Consider the following 16,818-nt stretch of genomic DNA (forward strand, 5'->3'; position numbering starts at 1 on the left):
ACGTATTATGGTATACCTCTGTCCGTCCGTCCGTCTGTCCGTTGTCAACATGTCGGACATTAACTCAAAAATGCTTTCACCAATTTGCATAAAACTTTGGTGAATTGTTTATATCTATTGACGTGAGCTCCCTTTCATTTTTTATAAAATTTAGATTTTATGTTTCCGAGTTATGGGGTTTTATTCATTAAAAAAAGGGGGATTTTCCAGTTTTCGGACAATAAGTCAAGAATGCTTTCACCAACTTGCAAGAAATTGTGGTGAATTGTTTATATCTTTTGACATGAGCTCCCTTTCGATTTTTATAAATTTTAGATGTTACGTTTCCAAGTTACAGGGTTTTATTCATAAAAAAAGGGGGGATTTTCCAGTTTTCGGACAAAACTCAAAAATGCTTTCAGCAATTCTTATGAAACTTTGGTGAATTGTTTGCATGTATTGATGTAAGCTCCTTTTAGAATTTTATAAATTTAAATTTTACATTTCTGAGTTATTGAGTTTTATTATTAAAAAAAGGGGTGATTTTCCAGTTTTGGACAATAACTCAAAAATGCTGTCATCAATTCTCAGGAAACTTTGGTGAATTGTTTATATCTATTGATGTAAGCTCCCTTTTTATTTTCAAATTTCTAATATGACATTGAGAATTAATTGAACTTTATTTGTTTATAGTCTGACAACAGTTATACTAAGTATTGCACAACAGCAAGAAATCTTTAATTGAATATAAATTCAATTCATATAACCAATTTCAAGTTCTTTGACTACATTTATTCAGAAACCTATAATATGTCAAATATTTAATTACAATCCAAATTCAGACCTGAATCAAGCTTGAATATTGTGTCCATTTTTGCCCCAACTGTTCAGGGTTGGACCTCTGCGGGCGTATCTAACTGCGCTCAGCGAAGCAGTTTATTCTAGTTTCCAGACAATAACTTGTGTGTAAGTGTATGGATCTCTCTGAAATTGTACAACAAGGTTCCATACTACAAAGGAAAGGCTGGGATTGAGTTTTGGGGTTATTGCTCCAAGGGGGGGTTTCAAAAAGTTTGGAGGGGGGGGGATTTTTTTCCCAATTTTTTTTAAGGGATACATATTTTTTTTTCAAATTTTTCAAATTTCGAATTTTTGAAAAGTTTCAAGAAGAAATCTTCAATTGCACATTATTGCACAATGGATTTATACGATCTTTGACCACATTTATTTTGTGTCAGAAACCTATATTATGTCAAAAATTTGATCACAATCCAAATTCAGACAGTATCAAGCTTGAATATTGTGTCCAAATTTGCCCCAACTGTTCAGGGTTCGACCTCTGCGGTCGTATCAGGCTGCGCTCAGCGAAGCATTTTATTTTCTTCTTGCTTGAAGATATTGATTTGATATTTAGTATATAGTTATATCATGACAATTTACAGATCAAGTTGGAATTTTGTTCCGGTCTGATGATTTTGTGCAGAGTTATATATGGTCCTTGGACTCGGAAAATTCACTCAAATAATCAGTTTTCCCCCCTTGTTTTCGTCATGCTTGAAGATATTGATTTGATAATTGGTATATAGTTTTATCATGACAAGTTACAGATAAAGTTCAAATTTTGTTCCGGTCTGATGATTTTGTGCAGAGTTATGGTCCTTGGACTTAGAAAATTCACTTTAATAATCAGTTTTCAACACTTATTTTCGTCATGCTTGAAGATATTGACTTGGTATTTGTTATAAAGTTTACACCATGACAAGTTATAGATCAAGTTAGCATTTTGTACCAATACAATGAATTTTTAACTGGTAGGGGACTATGTATTGCCATGCAATACTCTCAGAATGCTTGTTTTTATTAAATTATCTGTTTTTGGTTATTTTCTTTAATATTATAATAGAGAGAAAGTATAAATGGCAATAAAGGCTTAGCTAAGTAAGATCTACAAAGAAGTCAACATGATCAAAATAGTCAATTGACCCCATAAGGAGTTATTGCCCATTAAATGTTTTTTTTTTAACTTTTTTGTGAAAGTCTAATTACTTTTTAAAAAATTTTCTTCTGTTAAACTACTTTACAAAATACTTAAAAAAACTTTAATCGAATGTTCCTTAGGGTATTTATTTATAGATTGTATTCGGGGATTTGATCCATTCAAAAACATGGCGGCAGTTTCTAAAAGTAGAACATAGGGTCAAACGAAGTTTTTGGCTTTCATCTCAAAAACTAAAGCAGTAAGAGCAAAACTGACACAAGTGTTAAACAGGTTAAGATCTACCTGTCAAGTAATCTTCAGACCAATAGGACAACTAATGGTTCGGTTACTGTCCAGAAATAGTTAATTTTTAGGAAATTTTACAGTTTTGGGTTATGTATTATATTTAATATTATTATAGAAAGAGAGAAAGTGTAAATGACAAAATTGATCAGCAAAGTAAGATCTACAAATAAGTCAAATGCCCAAAACTGAAATTGCAGGTGAGCGATATCAGGCTCTCATGAGCATCTTGTTTTCTGTATTCACGAAAATTGAGACCCATGAAAATAAATGCATCCACAGTACTTGCTTTTATATTTTGCAGTCATATATAGCTATCACGTCGTCGTTGTCCGAAGACATTTGGTTTCTGGACAATAACTGTAGATTAAGTGTATGGATCTCTAATTTAACAAAAAGGTTCAATACCACAAAAGGAAGGTTGGGATTGTTTTTGGGAGTGATGGTCCCAACTGTTTAGGAATACTGGGCCAAAATGGGGGTCAAAACAAGCATTTTTATACAACCGCAAAAAAAATTTGGTATATTGGTATGAGGTTGGCGTCGTCGTCGTCGTCTGAAGACACATTGGTTTTCACACTCTAACTTTAGTTTAAGTGAATGGATCTCTATGAAATTTTACCATAAGGTTCAATACCACAAAAGGAAGGTTGGGATTGATTTTGTGGGTTATGGTACAAACAGTTAAGGAATTAGGGGCCAAAAATAAGCATTTTTGTAACTTCCAGACATAACTTGTGTGTTAGTGTATGGATCTCTCTGACATTGTACCACACGGTTCCACATCACAAAGGGAATGCTGGGATTGATTTTGGGGGTAATTGCCTCAAAATTTTAGGAATTAGGGGCCAAAAAAACGGCAAAAAACAAGCATTTTTCTAGTTTCATGATAATAACTTGTGTGTAAGTATATGGATCTTTCTGAAATTGTACTACAAGGTTCCATATCACGAAGGGAAAGCTGGAATTGAGTTTGGGGGTTATTCCCCAAAATGTTTAGGAATAAGGGACCAAAAAGGGGCCAAAAATAAGCATTTTTCTAGTTTCCAGACAATAACTTGTGTTCAAGTGTATGGATCTCTCTGAAATTGTACTGCAAGGTACCATACCACAAAGGAAAGGCTGGGATCGATTTTGGGGGTAATTGCCTCAAAATTTTAGGATTAGGGGCAAAAAAGGGGTAAAAAACAAGCATTTTTCTAGTTTCATGATAATAACTTGTGTGTTAGTGTATGGATCTTTATGAAATTGTACTACAAGGTTCCATATCACAAAGGGAAAGCTTGGTTTGAGTTTGGGGGTAATTGCCCTAAACGTTTAGGAATTTGGGGCCAAAAAGGGGCCTAAAAACAAGCATTTTTCTAGTTTCCCGACAATAAATTGTGATCAAGTGTATGGATCTCTCTGAAATTGTACTGCAAGGTACCATACCACAAAGGGAAGGCTGGGATTGAGTTTGGGGGTGATGAATCATAAGGGAGTTCAAAAAATTTGGGGGAGGGATTTTTTTTAACTTTTTTTCCTTTTTTTTCCTTGAAAGTTTTCCATTTTAAATTGGTTATTTCTGATTTATATATAAAAGCAAATAATAATGATATGGTTTGAATAGGTAAATTAAATTTTTTTAAGTTCTTAGACCACATTCATTCTGTGTCAGAAACCTATGCTGTGTCAAATATTTAATCACAAATCCAGTGCTGTATCAAGCTTGAATGTTGTGTCCATACTTGCCCCTGTTCAGGGTTCGAACTCTGCAGTCGTATCAAGCTGCGCCCAGCGGAGCATTTTATTCTAGTTTCAGGACATTAACTTGTGTATTTTGATTGCTCTGAAATTGTACCACAAGGTTCAATACCACAAGTAGAAGGTTGGGATTCGTTTTGGGGGTAGTTGCCTAAACTGTTCAGGAATTAGAGGCCAAAAAGGGTCTGAAACAAGCATTTTTCTAGTTTTCAGAAAATAACTTGTGTTTAAGTGTATTGATGTCTCTTAAATTGTACCACATTTTACAAAAAGAAAATTTCTTCAAATCTTTTTTTTTTAGGGGGAGGGGGGGCAATTTTTTTCCTCAAGATTTAAGAAATTGTCAATTTTCCAAAGAAAAATTAGGGGTCACAATTTATTTTGCTAATTCTTTGTATATAGTCGGAAAACAGATTTACTAAATATTGCGCAACAGCACAGTGTATTGCACAACAGCAAGAAATCTTCAATTGAATATAAATTCAAATCATATAACCAATTTCAAGTTCTTTGACTACATTCATTCTGTGTCAGAAACCTATAATGTGTCAAATATTTAATTACAATCCAAATTCAGATCTGTATCAAGCTTGAATATTGTGTTCATTCTTGCCCCAACTGTTCAGGGTTGGACCTCTGCGGTCGTATCCAGCTGCACTCGGCGAAGCAGTTTATTTGTAAATTGTTTTGTTATAAATTAGGATGTTAATTTTCTCAATTGAATTGTTTCAAATTTTCATGTCGGTGCCATGTCATGTTACAGCTGACTATATGGTATGGGTTTTTCTCATTGTTAATAGCTGTACAGGTACCTATAATAGCTTACATACACTTCATTTGAACTTTTGTGTATAGTTGTCTCATTGGCAATCATACCACGTTTTTTATAAGGGTGATAGGGTCATATTTGGACATAAAAAGAATTAATTTATTGGCCTGCACCTGTCAACAAGTGCCATATTCCAATTAAATCATGAGATGACAGTCGTTCTTCCTTAATCAATCTTGATTTTTACAGAAAAAGTACAAATAAGGATGTCCTCATTTTTGATTAAAATTCTTGTGAAAAAGTTTGAAATTAATCATCTCTGCAATCATATATCAACTTCTAAAAAACGAGTAGAAACTGAGTTTAAGGTCCACATCAAATATTTTGTTGATCCACAAATGAGGGAGTACTTTTTTATGGCAAAACTGTGGTTTATTGTCACTGCCAAATATAACTATTGAAATCTGCAACACAGGAACCTACCTTGCTAAAAACTGATGTGGACTTTAATAAAACAATGTTTTTTTTTTTTCAGAGATTTATATGGTGCAATAGGATATCCACTAAAATTAGCAAGGACAGTGATAGTAGGCAAAAAGGCAGATCTTGTGAAAAAGCTTTTGTACATCCTAACATACTTCATTAGGTGTAGTGATGTCCAAGAAAATACAGATCTTTCCTCCATGATGAAATGTATGGAAGATATGAATTTAGATGATAGTGAAAAACAGGACATCACCCCAATTAAAGAAGACTGCAATTCAAACTGTTCTATTCCTTTTGGTAATGAAGATGCATGTAGTGTTTGTTCCAATGATATAACAGTTAGTGTTAGAACCAAAGAAGCAGGAAGTAAAAATGAACTAAGACACTCTTTTAGTTTTGATCATTATGATACAAAAAATAAATCAATAGAGTCAGTAGAATCTGATATACCATTTCCTATAACAGTAACTGGAAAGAGTGTTTTTTATGTTGAAAATGATGATCTTCAACTTGAAAACTGTTTATCTCATAATGAAACTGGAAATAAAGTAGATTCTAGTCAGATAAATCAAAATGAAAAGAGAATAGATAGGTCCTCATATTGCTCAGATGAAATGAAAGTGGGCTCTAGTCAATCTGATCGCACTGAAAATAAAAGAATATCAAGGTCAAGCATGCTTGATAGTTTGGACTCTGTTGGTCATCAAACAGAGGATGAGGGTTATGATTCTATTCTAAGCAGTGGAAACTTTGAAGAAACTTTATTGTATAAGCCTTGTAGGCTATCTGGTTCTGAGATCAAAGAAAATGTTGCTGTTGAAAATGTCCAGTTAGTGTCTAGAGCTGTAGTAGATACAAAGAAGCATTCTGATCTGACTTTGCCTTTAATATCTAAAGATTGGTCTGATAGCCATAGTGAAGATATTATCTCTATAAAAAGTGAAGAAGAAAACAAGGTTATAAGCCCTAGAAAGAAATCATTACTGTCAGAAACATTGTCTAACGAAAGTAATAAAATTAGTTCCCAAATTTCTGAAAATAATACTAATAGACCAAAATTAACCACAGCACAAATCAGAAATAATTTTCTAAAGGTTGGCAGTAATAGCCTTTTTAACGAATATTTTGATGATGATAATATCCATACAAAGACGATTGATGAGGTTGATGTCAAAGACCGAGTGCTACAGCATCCATTGGCTTGTGGGCACTCTAAGTCATCTGGAAATATTGCTGACACCAACAAAAAAGAAGATTTGTATGGAAGTCAGTCTGAGTTGGAATTCATTCACGCCACTAGGTTGAATTCTATTGGAAATGGAGTCCGTCCAAGAATTTCATCATTTACACGACAGATAAGTTCAGATAAAAGTCACAAAGCAAACAGACCTAGCTCATTGGCACCTGGTAGATGCAGGTATGTTACATGTGCCATTTTCTAACCTGATATTTCAAATACTATATATTTTCTTGGTTCATAGAATATTTTGCTGACAGATTTATGTTATTTCAATGAGTAGAAATTGACAAACTTAGATAAATTATGAGCCAAGGCAGGAATAGCAGCTGCAGTATACTCAAAATTAGCAGTGTTTTATTAAGTCACTTATTAGTGTGAATTTTAAAACTTAGGTGTACAAGAATATATCTACTGTAATTTCATATTTTGGAAGAGTTTATAGAGGTATTGGTATGATGTTGGCGTCGTCGTCTTTGTCCGAAGACACATTGGTTTTCGCACAATAACTTTAGTTTAAGTGAATGGATCTCTATGAAATTTTGCCATAAGGTTCAATACCACAAAAGGAAGGTTGGGATTGATTTTGGGGGTTATGGTACCAACAGTTAAGGAATTAGGGGCCAAAAATAAGCATTTTTGTAACTTCCAGACAATAACTTGTGTGTTAGTGTATGGATCTCTCTGACATTGTACCACAAGGTTCCATATCACAAAGGAAATGCTGGGATTGATTTTGGGGGTAATTGCCTCAAAATTTTAGGAATTAGGGGCCAAAAAAGGGGCAAAAAACAAGCATTTTTCTAGTTTCATGACAATAACTTGTGTGTAAGTGTATGGATCTTTCTGAAATTGTACTACAAGATTCCATATCACAAAAGGAAAGCTGATATTGAGGTTGGGGGTAATTGCCCAAAACATTTAGGAATAGGGGGCCAAAAAGAAGCATTTTTATACGCCAGTCAATTTTTGACAGGACGTATTATGTTAAACAAATGTCCGGTGTCTGTCTGTCCTTCTGTCTGTCCGGCGTAAACATGTCGCACCGTAACTTGAGAATGACTTATCCAAATTTCATGAAACTTAACATAGTTGTTTCTTATGATGGTCAAACGATCTGTATACTTTTTGGTGAAAATAAGATTAAAACTTTTTGAGTTACGGGACTTAGTAACTAAAACAGGTGTTTGTTTTTTTTCACATGTCGCGCCGTATCTCAAAAACAATTTATGATTATTGCTTAAAACTTTACACACTTCTTAGTTATATTAATCTTAAGATCTGTATACTTTTTGGTGATGATTCAAAATTTTATTTTAGAGATATTGAGTATTTTGTTAAAAAGGGGAGAGGGGTTTTTCACATGTCGCGCCGTATCTCAAAAACAGTTTATGATTATTGCTTAAAACTTTGCACACTTCTTAGTTATATTAACCTTAACATCTGTATACTTTTTGGTGATGATTCAAAATTTTATTTTTGAGTTATTGAGTATTTTGTAAAAAAAGGGGGTGGGGTTTTTCACATGTCGCGCAGTATCTCAAAAACGATTTCAAAGATGATTCAAAATTTTATTTTTGAGATATTGATTTTTTGTTTTTTTGAAGGGGGTTTTTCACATGTCGCGCCGTATCTCAAAAACGATTTATGATTATTGCTTAAAATTTTACACACTTCTTAGTTATATTAATCTTAAGATCTGTATACCTTTTGGTTTTGATTCAAAATTTTATTTTTGAGATATTGAGTTTTTTGTTAAAAAAAAAAGGGGGTTTTCGCATGTCACGCCGTATGTCAGAAACTATTTATGCTTATTGCATAAAAATTCACACACAAGACGTAGGGCATATCATGCGCTCATGGCGCAGCTGTTTATTTCATGAGTAATGTCCCTTATTATTTCAACATTATATGTTTTATTCTATTTCTTTTATGTGCCTTTGTTAAAGGTAATTGGTTTTTAGAAAGAAAAAATTGAGTTTTTTGTAAAAAAAAAAAAGGGGGTTTTCGCATGTCACGCCGTATGTCAGAAACTATTTATGCTTATTGCATAAAAATTCACACACAAGACGAAGGGCGTATCATGCGCTCATGCCGCAGCTGTTTATTCTAGTTTCCAGACAATAACTTGTGTTCAAGTGTATGGATCTCTCTGAAATTGTACTGCAAGGTACCATACCACAAAGGGAAGGCTTGGATTGATTTTGGGGGTAATTGCCTCAAAATTTAAGGAATTAGGGGCCAAATAGGGGCAAAAAAAAACATTTTTCTAGTTTCAGGACAATAACTTGTGTGTAAGTGTATGAATCTTTATGAAATTGTACTACAAGGTTCCATATCACAAAGGGAAAGCTTGGTTTGAGTTTGGGGGTAAATGCCTTAGAACAAGGAATTATTTGAATCTGGAATAATTTTGAATTCTGGAAAATTGATTAGAAATGTATGATGAAAACTAACCCAACTAAATAGGGTTAGCCATGCGTGCATGGCTAAGGTTAATTTTACTTTCACTATCATTTCAGTATGAACTAACTAACCCACCTTAGCCATGTGCGCATGGCTAACCCTATTTAGTTGGGTTAGTTTTCATCATATATTTCTCATCAATTTTCCAGAATTCAAAATTATTCCAGATTCAAATAATTCCTTGTTTTAAATGTTTTGGAATATTGGGCCAAAAAGGGGCCAAAAACAAGCATTTTTACAGTTTCCAGACAATAATTTGTGTTCAAGTGCATGGATCTCTCTGAAATTGTACTGCAAGGTACCATACCACAAAGGGAATGCTGGGATTGAGTTTGGGGGTGATGAATCTTAAGGGGGTTCAAAAAATTAGGGGGGGGGGTTTCCTTTTTTTCCTTTTTTTTTTCTTTAAAATTTTCCATTTTAAGTTGGTTATTTTTTATTTATATACAAAAGATAAAAGCAAATAATAATGATAAGGTTTGATTTCATCAAAAATTGAAATATTGGAGTTCTTTGATATGCTGAATCTAACCGTGTATTTAGATTCTTAATTTTTGGTCCCGTTTTCAAATTGGTCTACATTAAGGTCCAAAGGGTCCAAAATTAAACTTAGTTTGATTTTAACAAAATAAGTTCTTAGACCACATTCATTCTGTGTCAGAAACCTATGCTGTGTCAAATATTTAATCACAATCCAAATTCAGAGCTGTATCAAGCTTGAATGTTGTGTTCATACCTGCCCCAACTGTCCAGGGTTCGACCTCTGCGGTCGTATCAAGCTGCGCCCAGCGGAGCATTTTATTTTTTAAAGTAAAAGCAATTTAAACATACATACTAATGAATATTGGCTTTTAATTAATATTGCTTTTTCTTCTGTAAAAAGGTCAGTTACTCCTACCGAGCTTGGAAGAAGGCGTCATCTATCATCAACAGGTAGTTTTGATATTGATTGGTCTGACCCTATTCAGCATTTGAAAGAAATAGATATTCCAAGGTAATTACTCTGATTACTTAATATTCATCATTTGACATATAGTTACTGATATAGAAATAAGGAGATGTGGTATGATTGCCAATGAGACAACTATCCACCAAAGTTCAAATGAAGTGGTTGTAAGCAATTATAGGCAACCGTATGGACTTCAACAATGAGAAAAACCCATACTGTATAGTGGGCTATAAAAGGCAACCCATACTGTATCGTCAGCTATAAAAGGCCCTGCCATGAAAAATATGAAACAATTTAATTGAGAAAACTAATGCCCCAATTTATAACAAAACAAGATATGAAAAACAAATATGACAGATATGAACCAACGACAACCACTGAACTACAGGCTCCTGACTTTGGACAGGCACATATGGAATGTGGCGGGATAAAACATGTTTGAAGGTACCAACTCTCCCCTTAACTCGGGACAACGGTGTAATGCTACAACATAACAAACTTTAAAAATTAGTCAAAAAGGGCTTAACTAATCAGATCCATACAAAGCAGAAAAACATCTAAGAAAAACACAGACCTGACATGGCAGAGTATTTATACATCCCTCACAACAAAAAAGACCCAAAGTACAGATCTGAGAGAACTTGCAGTTATTGGCAGCTAGTTCAAAGCCAATAGCAACTAATGAAAAAATTATGTATCTAAGACTAAAATATCAATCAGTACACATTCAACATACATTGGAATTTAGTGTAAAGACCTCATTAACAGTCAGAGAAAAACATGACCTAAAATATAGGTATCAACAGATTGTAGAAACCTGAAAGTGCATATGTGTTTAATATTAATAATAAATTGGTTTAAATTTACTGATAACAAATCAATATTTATACCAATAAAAACAATATTTAAAGATCTAATTACAGTGTTGAATTGGTAACCTTTTAGAATAAGTTTATTTAAAGGATTAATAAGTTTACCTGGATCGTATCTAAATTTCAGAGCTCGGTAAACAACTTCTCCAAAAAAAAATAGGATGTGCTATCCCATTTGAAATAAGATTTCTACAGATACAGCTAAACTTCCAAACCAAATCTTAGTATCTGTGGAAGAATTTAGTAAAGGTTTTAAGTAATTTGTGGTAATTAAATCCCTGCTTTATAATTTACCATTAATACATAGATTAGGCTCATTGAAATCCAAAAGTCTCTACAGAAACAGGCATAGTGAACAAATTGGGATATATAAACACTGTAAGACGATGCAAAAGGAACATCACCATCCAAAAAAGGAAAATTGACAATAGTGAAAGAAAAATTGTCCCTTTTGTCAAAGATTTTTGTGTAGAGTTTCTAGTAAATAACTGCAATATCTAAATCTAGGAAAGGATGGTTATTACAGTTTATATTTGATTTATTTAAAGAAAGTTCCTTTGGGTAAATTTTGTAAGCATATTTAGAGAATTCTTGATTATTTAAAGAAAAAATATCATCAAGATAATGGTAAGTATTGTTGAATTTATTAATTAAATGGAATTTAGACGGGTTTTTACTGAGTTTGGCCATAAATTGTGATTTATAACAGTACAGGAACAAATCTGCTATTAAAGGGGCATAATTGGTTAAGGAACTAGTTAAAAGCATTGAAAGATTTGTACAAAATGTAGTAGAACACTTACAAGACGCTGAGATGAAACCGAATTTTACGGGTTTTTTGTGTAGATAAGTTAACCAATACATAGTTGGGGACCTTTAATGTTCAGAGGAGGCCTTAAGCTTAGATGTGGTAGTGACATGATTATTTACTATTTGACTCTGTGGAGCGCACGGCCTTGAATGTAGTTGAATGCATAATTTCATTCTTAAGGACTTCTGTATAGTATTTATGTCATACCACCACCACATTGTTGGCTGCTTTGTCAGCTGGTACAAACACAAAATCCTTTGCGAGTACTTGAGTTTTGTTTTAATCCTAGAAATGGGCATATTACTTACTCTTATATTTATTTCTAAATTATATTCGAATATGATATGCGAATATATACAAACATTTATTTAAATAGGAATCAATTGACTTTTTGTCAGATTTATCCCATTTACACAAATTTTTGTACGACCGCAAAATTTTTGCAGTCGTATAATGGTATGAAGTTGATGTCATCTTTGTTTGAAGATATTTGTTTTCCAGACTGTAACTTGAGAATAAGTGTATGGATCTTATGTACCACATGGTTCCATACCACAAAAGGAAGATTGGGATTGATTTTAGGGGTCGAACTGTTTAGTAATTAGGGGCCATAAACAAGCATTTTTCTTGTTTCAGGACAATAACTTGTGTATAAGGATATGGATCTCTATGAAATTGTACCACAAGGTTCCTTACATCAAAAGGAAGGTTGTGATTGATTTTAAGGGTTATAGCCTAAACCTTTTTTGGTTTCTGGACAATAACTTGAGTCTAAATATATGGATCTCAGTGAAATTGTACAGCAAGGTTCCATACTAGATTTTGGATTCTGGGCCCTGTTTTTGAATTGGTTCACATTGCGGTCCAAAAATTCCTTATTTGATTTCATCAAAAATTGAAATATTGAAGTTCTTTGATATGCCGAATCTAACCGTTTTTTTAGATTTTAATTTTGGGGCCTATTTTATATGAATTTGGTTAAATATACTTACCATGAAATTACATTTATATTATATAGAATATGTTTGCTTTCAGAACATGTTCTCATCACAATTAACTAGGTGATTAAAAATTACATCCATAAGATGTACTCACCTATGTCATAATTTACCTGTGTAACACACAATATCTTCAGTTTTAATTTTTGCGTTCAAGTGAACGCATGTTTCTCGTCGACAAGGATTTTAACAGTCTACTGTTGAAAATCCTTATGGTTTATAAAAAAACATTATTTGTTTTTGGAATATCGTTTAACCTTTGTTGAGTCACCATTTTCAAAATTTTAGTCCGGTGCGAGGAAAGGCAGAACTTTTCTGTCAAAATCGGACATGTTACATGAGTACTCCGTTTATAAAAATAAACGTATGTTTAAATTCTTCTTCCACGCTGACCGAATTTTAGCTGTTTTGAGCAATCTACGAAACGGGTCAAGTGGAAAGTTCGGATGAGTTGATTGTTTACAGTTTTTACACGAGACGGAGTAAACACATCATTAAATTACAATCAGAATAGGTATTATGACCAGATCTGATTATTTTAATGTGGAGAACGTCCTTATGGGAGCGTAGACCACTATTGTCACTAAGTTTGGATGAGTTGATTGTTTACAGTCTTTACACGAGACGGAGTAAACACATCACTATTCAAGTTTACAATCAGAATAGGTATTTTAACCAGATCTGATTATTTTAATGTGGATAACGTCCTTATGGGAGCGTAGACCACTATTGTCACTAGAACCTAAAGTGATTCAATAAATTTCAATCAGAAATGGGAATTTGCCCATAAACGATTGTTTTTATTTGGAGAACGTTCCATACAGGGAGCGTAGACCAAAATTGATACTACTATTAAAAGTAGATAGATAAATCACAATCAGAATAGCGAATTTGCCCAGAACTGATAATGTTTATTTGGTTAACCTTCCATTTAGGGAACATATACCATATTTATTGAAAATAGAAAGTGGTTGATGCAACACAAATAAAATTAAAATTAGAATAGGGATTTTGCCCAAGTCTATCTGATTAATGTTGACATCGTTTCATCCAGGGAATGTAGGAACTAGAACAACATGCATGATTTTGGATCTGTACGTTGCATGCATTGTAAAGATTTGATCTTTCCTAAAAATCATAATTATTAATTGATCGCACATTGATATTTAAGGAGCATAGATCATTCTTGGAAATACAATTTTTAGTATTTGACGTACTGAAATAAAATTAAATCGAATCAGAATAGTGAATTTTAGTCCAGGTCTATCTGATTGTTGTAGAAATCGTTCCATCTAGATAACGTAGGTCTACCTTTATTGTATTTAAAACAACTTGCAAGCACAAGCAGGTTGCATGTTTAGTACAAACACTCATTTTGATATTAGCTAATTTTTGGTTGCACATTGATTTTTGTGATGAACTAACAGTTTATATTGAAAGAGTGTCTGCAAAAGGTCAAGACAGATAAAAAACACTGAAATAGTACAGAGTTATTTAGTACTTACAAATGTGTATGTAGTTTAAACATGTCAATACACAAAATTTATAATTATGTCCAGATTTAATCAGGACAGTAAATTCTTAGAAGCCTGAAATATTTTCTCGGAGCAGGAACCTGCTGTAAATTTTTCTTTACTGATAAATTATTCTCTTACAGATGTTAAGAAACTACTAATATGTTGAGTCAGTAAGAATGGAACACCGTTCTAAAACCTGTTGATAGCATGTGACAACTCATATTATATTTTTTTTATTTTCAAGGTCAGTTTATTACTGACAAGAAGAACATTAATATTATCAGTATGTAATGCTATGACCAATTGGTTGTTTGTGTGCATTAATGAAACACAGATTTTTATATGTTTTTAAGTAAACATTAGGTTGTTTCTTGGGTTCAGAAGAGTTTAGGGGATCATTGCCATTATGGTGCATTTCACAAAGACTCGATTCACGGAAATGGCTTATATTTTGATTTCATAAATCAGAGTGTACATTGCCAATGCATATGACATATAATATGTACTTGTGCTATTTTGCGTTAAGTACACAAAAAAGGTGATAACATAAGACTTAAGGGTATATTTTACCCTCACCATATGAGAATCACTGACAAATAATACATGTAATTTCCAATCATGAAAGGAAGAGATTTTTGGGAAGCTCTTTAAAAAGATAGTAAATAGCCATTACGTCTTGTTTTCAAAGCAATGACAACAAGTTTGGCAAGATTCTACTGTCTTCATTGGGTCTGTTTTTAATCTTAATGTGAGATTGCTAGTTAAAACAGCTAATCAAACTGCTACAAGTTTTTCCTCGAGTTTATATTGAATATTAGAAAGCTGAACTATAGAGGACTCAAAGATACTGATATATAAAAAAAAAAACTAGATTATCATTAGGATTTGTTTTTTGAGAATTTAGATTAAGAATAAAGGCATATCATATAGATTTTGCACAAATTAGATATAACTAGTAAAATATTACTAAATAAATACAGAAAATATAAAGCATTGTTGATGCAAGATTCATTAAAAATACTAGACATTGACGTGGAGATTAGAGTAGTTTACAAGATTCAGCAATGAACTATCTAATACATCTCTTTATATAAATCTTCTTTTTAGCCAGTCTTTACAAGATGGAGGAAAAAGAAGAAGTCTTTTGGGCTACATTGTACCAATAAACATATATATATATATATTTCAATTGCTTCTCATATTTTAGCACCTGTAGAAACAGTTAATCTAAAAGCAAAATACATGAAAAGCAGTTTATTTAAAAGACTGATTAATAGTTAGCAAATAACATTAGAAAGATGTGATTATATAAATCCCATTCATTTTGTTTGTCAAATCTGTGGACAAATGCAAAATTTTTCTGAGTGACTTTTAGTTTAACCAAATGACTGGGTTGAAGTCACAAAAATAATACCAAAAGTGTTTTGGTTAGTTTATATTGAACCATATCAGAATGTATAGAATTCAGATAAGGTGAACTAAGAGAGAAATGAAATAAGCATTTCTGATTGTGAAACCATTTCTTAAACAACTAAGAACACTTATCAAAAACAAGCTAGTACAAGTGTTTTCCATATTGTCAAACATGTGTTTTCTTAAAATACATGTATAGAACTAAATTTGACATGCTAGTATTTCTGATTGCGAAATATTTTCTGAAACAAATAAAAACAATTGTCAAGAGCAACAGTTTAAGAGTTGTTCAATATGTCAAACTTTTATTTCTTTAAATTTGGATCTGTGCATGGCAATTTATAATTTAAAAACAATCGTGGCTTAAGGTTCACATTTTAGACAGTATACCATTGTGAGATATTAATTAGAAATGTCAGAACAACATTGACAGACAGATTTTTCATAGTTTGAGAAACTCATCTGTTGGCATTCTTTTTGGCTTATTAGGACAACAGTTTTGGCTTGATCAACATCCAAATGCCCTGTAGAAGCATTATGATACCATTGGAAAACATGTATACTAAAACATTTCCACTGATTTGTCCATTTTGTTTATTTTTACACTTAAGTAGTCTAATACGAAACACAAAGATAATGTGTGTTCATTGTTGGACTGGTAGACATTGTATTCAAAGGTTCTACCACTCATAGAAATTTTTATCAGACTATAAAATTTAGTTGGTTAACTTAGGAAAATTATCATGTCATTCCTATAATGCAGGACTTCTCTTGACAAAAAATATTTTCTTTCTAAATCTATTAGATATGAACAAGAGTAGTATATCTAGAAGAATATGTACTCAAGGAGACTATAACTTCAAAAAAGTTTATAGATTGATCCAGATTTAGCATAATCATGAAACAACTTTCGTTTGAGTCTTTATTATACTTTGTTGGTAAGGACACTTATTTACAAAGTATATTTTAATTGATTATAATTCTTTGACAATTAAACAGAAAAGAATTTATTTTGAAAGATATTGATAATGATCAGCAGTCATATATTCTCTGTTGTTATATAAAACTATAGAGATAACAATGGAAAATTAGATAGAAGCTAATTGTTTTTAAATAAACTAAAGTTTTGAAAACTAAATATTTCAAAGTTTAAAAGTAAATGATACTAAGGTTGGATTACTTCTTGTCGATTTGTACAAGCAATAAGAACAACCTATTCACATGACAAATTAAAAAATAAATAAAATAAATGCTTATTTACTGTTGCAATAATATTACAACACATTTAACTCATAAT

The 16,818-nt window shown here is 32.3% G+C and overlaps 1 protein-coding gene across 3 annotated transcripts in view; it reads left to right on the plus strand.

The window, feature by feature from the left end:
* LOC127709696 (folliculin-interacting protein 1-like) overlaps positions 1–16,818 on the plus strand; it is a 175,144-nt gene that overhangs the window by 92,585 nt on the left and 65,741 nt on the right. For all 3 annotated transcript variants that reach the window (XM_052215331.1, XM_052215330.1, XM_052215332.1), the window contains 2 exons: positions 5,308–6,675; positions 9,845–9,955. In XM_052215331.1, the coding sequence (XP_052071291.1) occupies positions 5,308–6,675; positions 9,845–9,955 (1,479 nt within the window). The remainder of the gene's footprint in view (positions 1–5,307; positions 6,676–9,844; positions 9,956–16,818) is intronic.

Source organism: Mytilus californianus, unplaced genomic scaffold (assembly GCF_021869535.1).
Source record: "Mytilus californianus isolate M0D057914Y unplaced genomic scaffold, xbMytCali1.0.p SCAF_7, whole genome shotgun sequence".
Taxonomy (NCBI): Eukaryota; Metazoa; Mollusca; class Bivalvia; order Mytilida; family Mytilidae; genus Mytilus; species Mytilus californianus.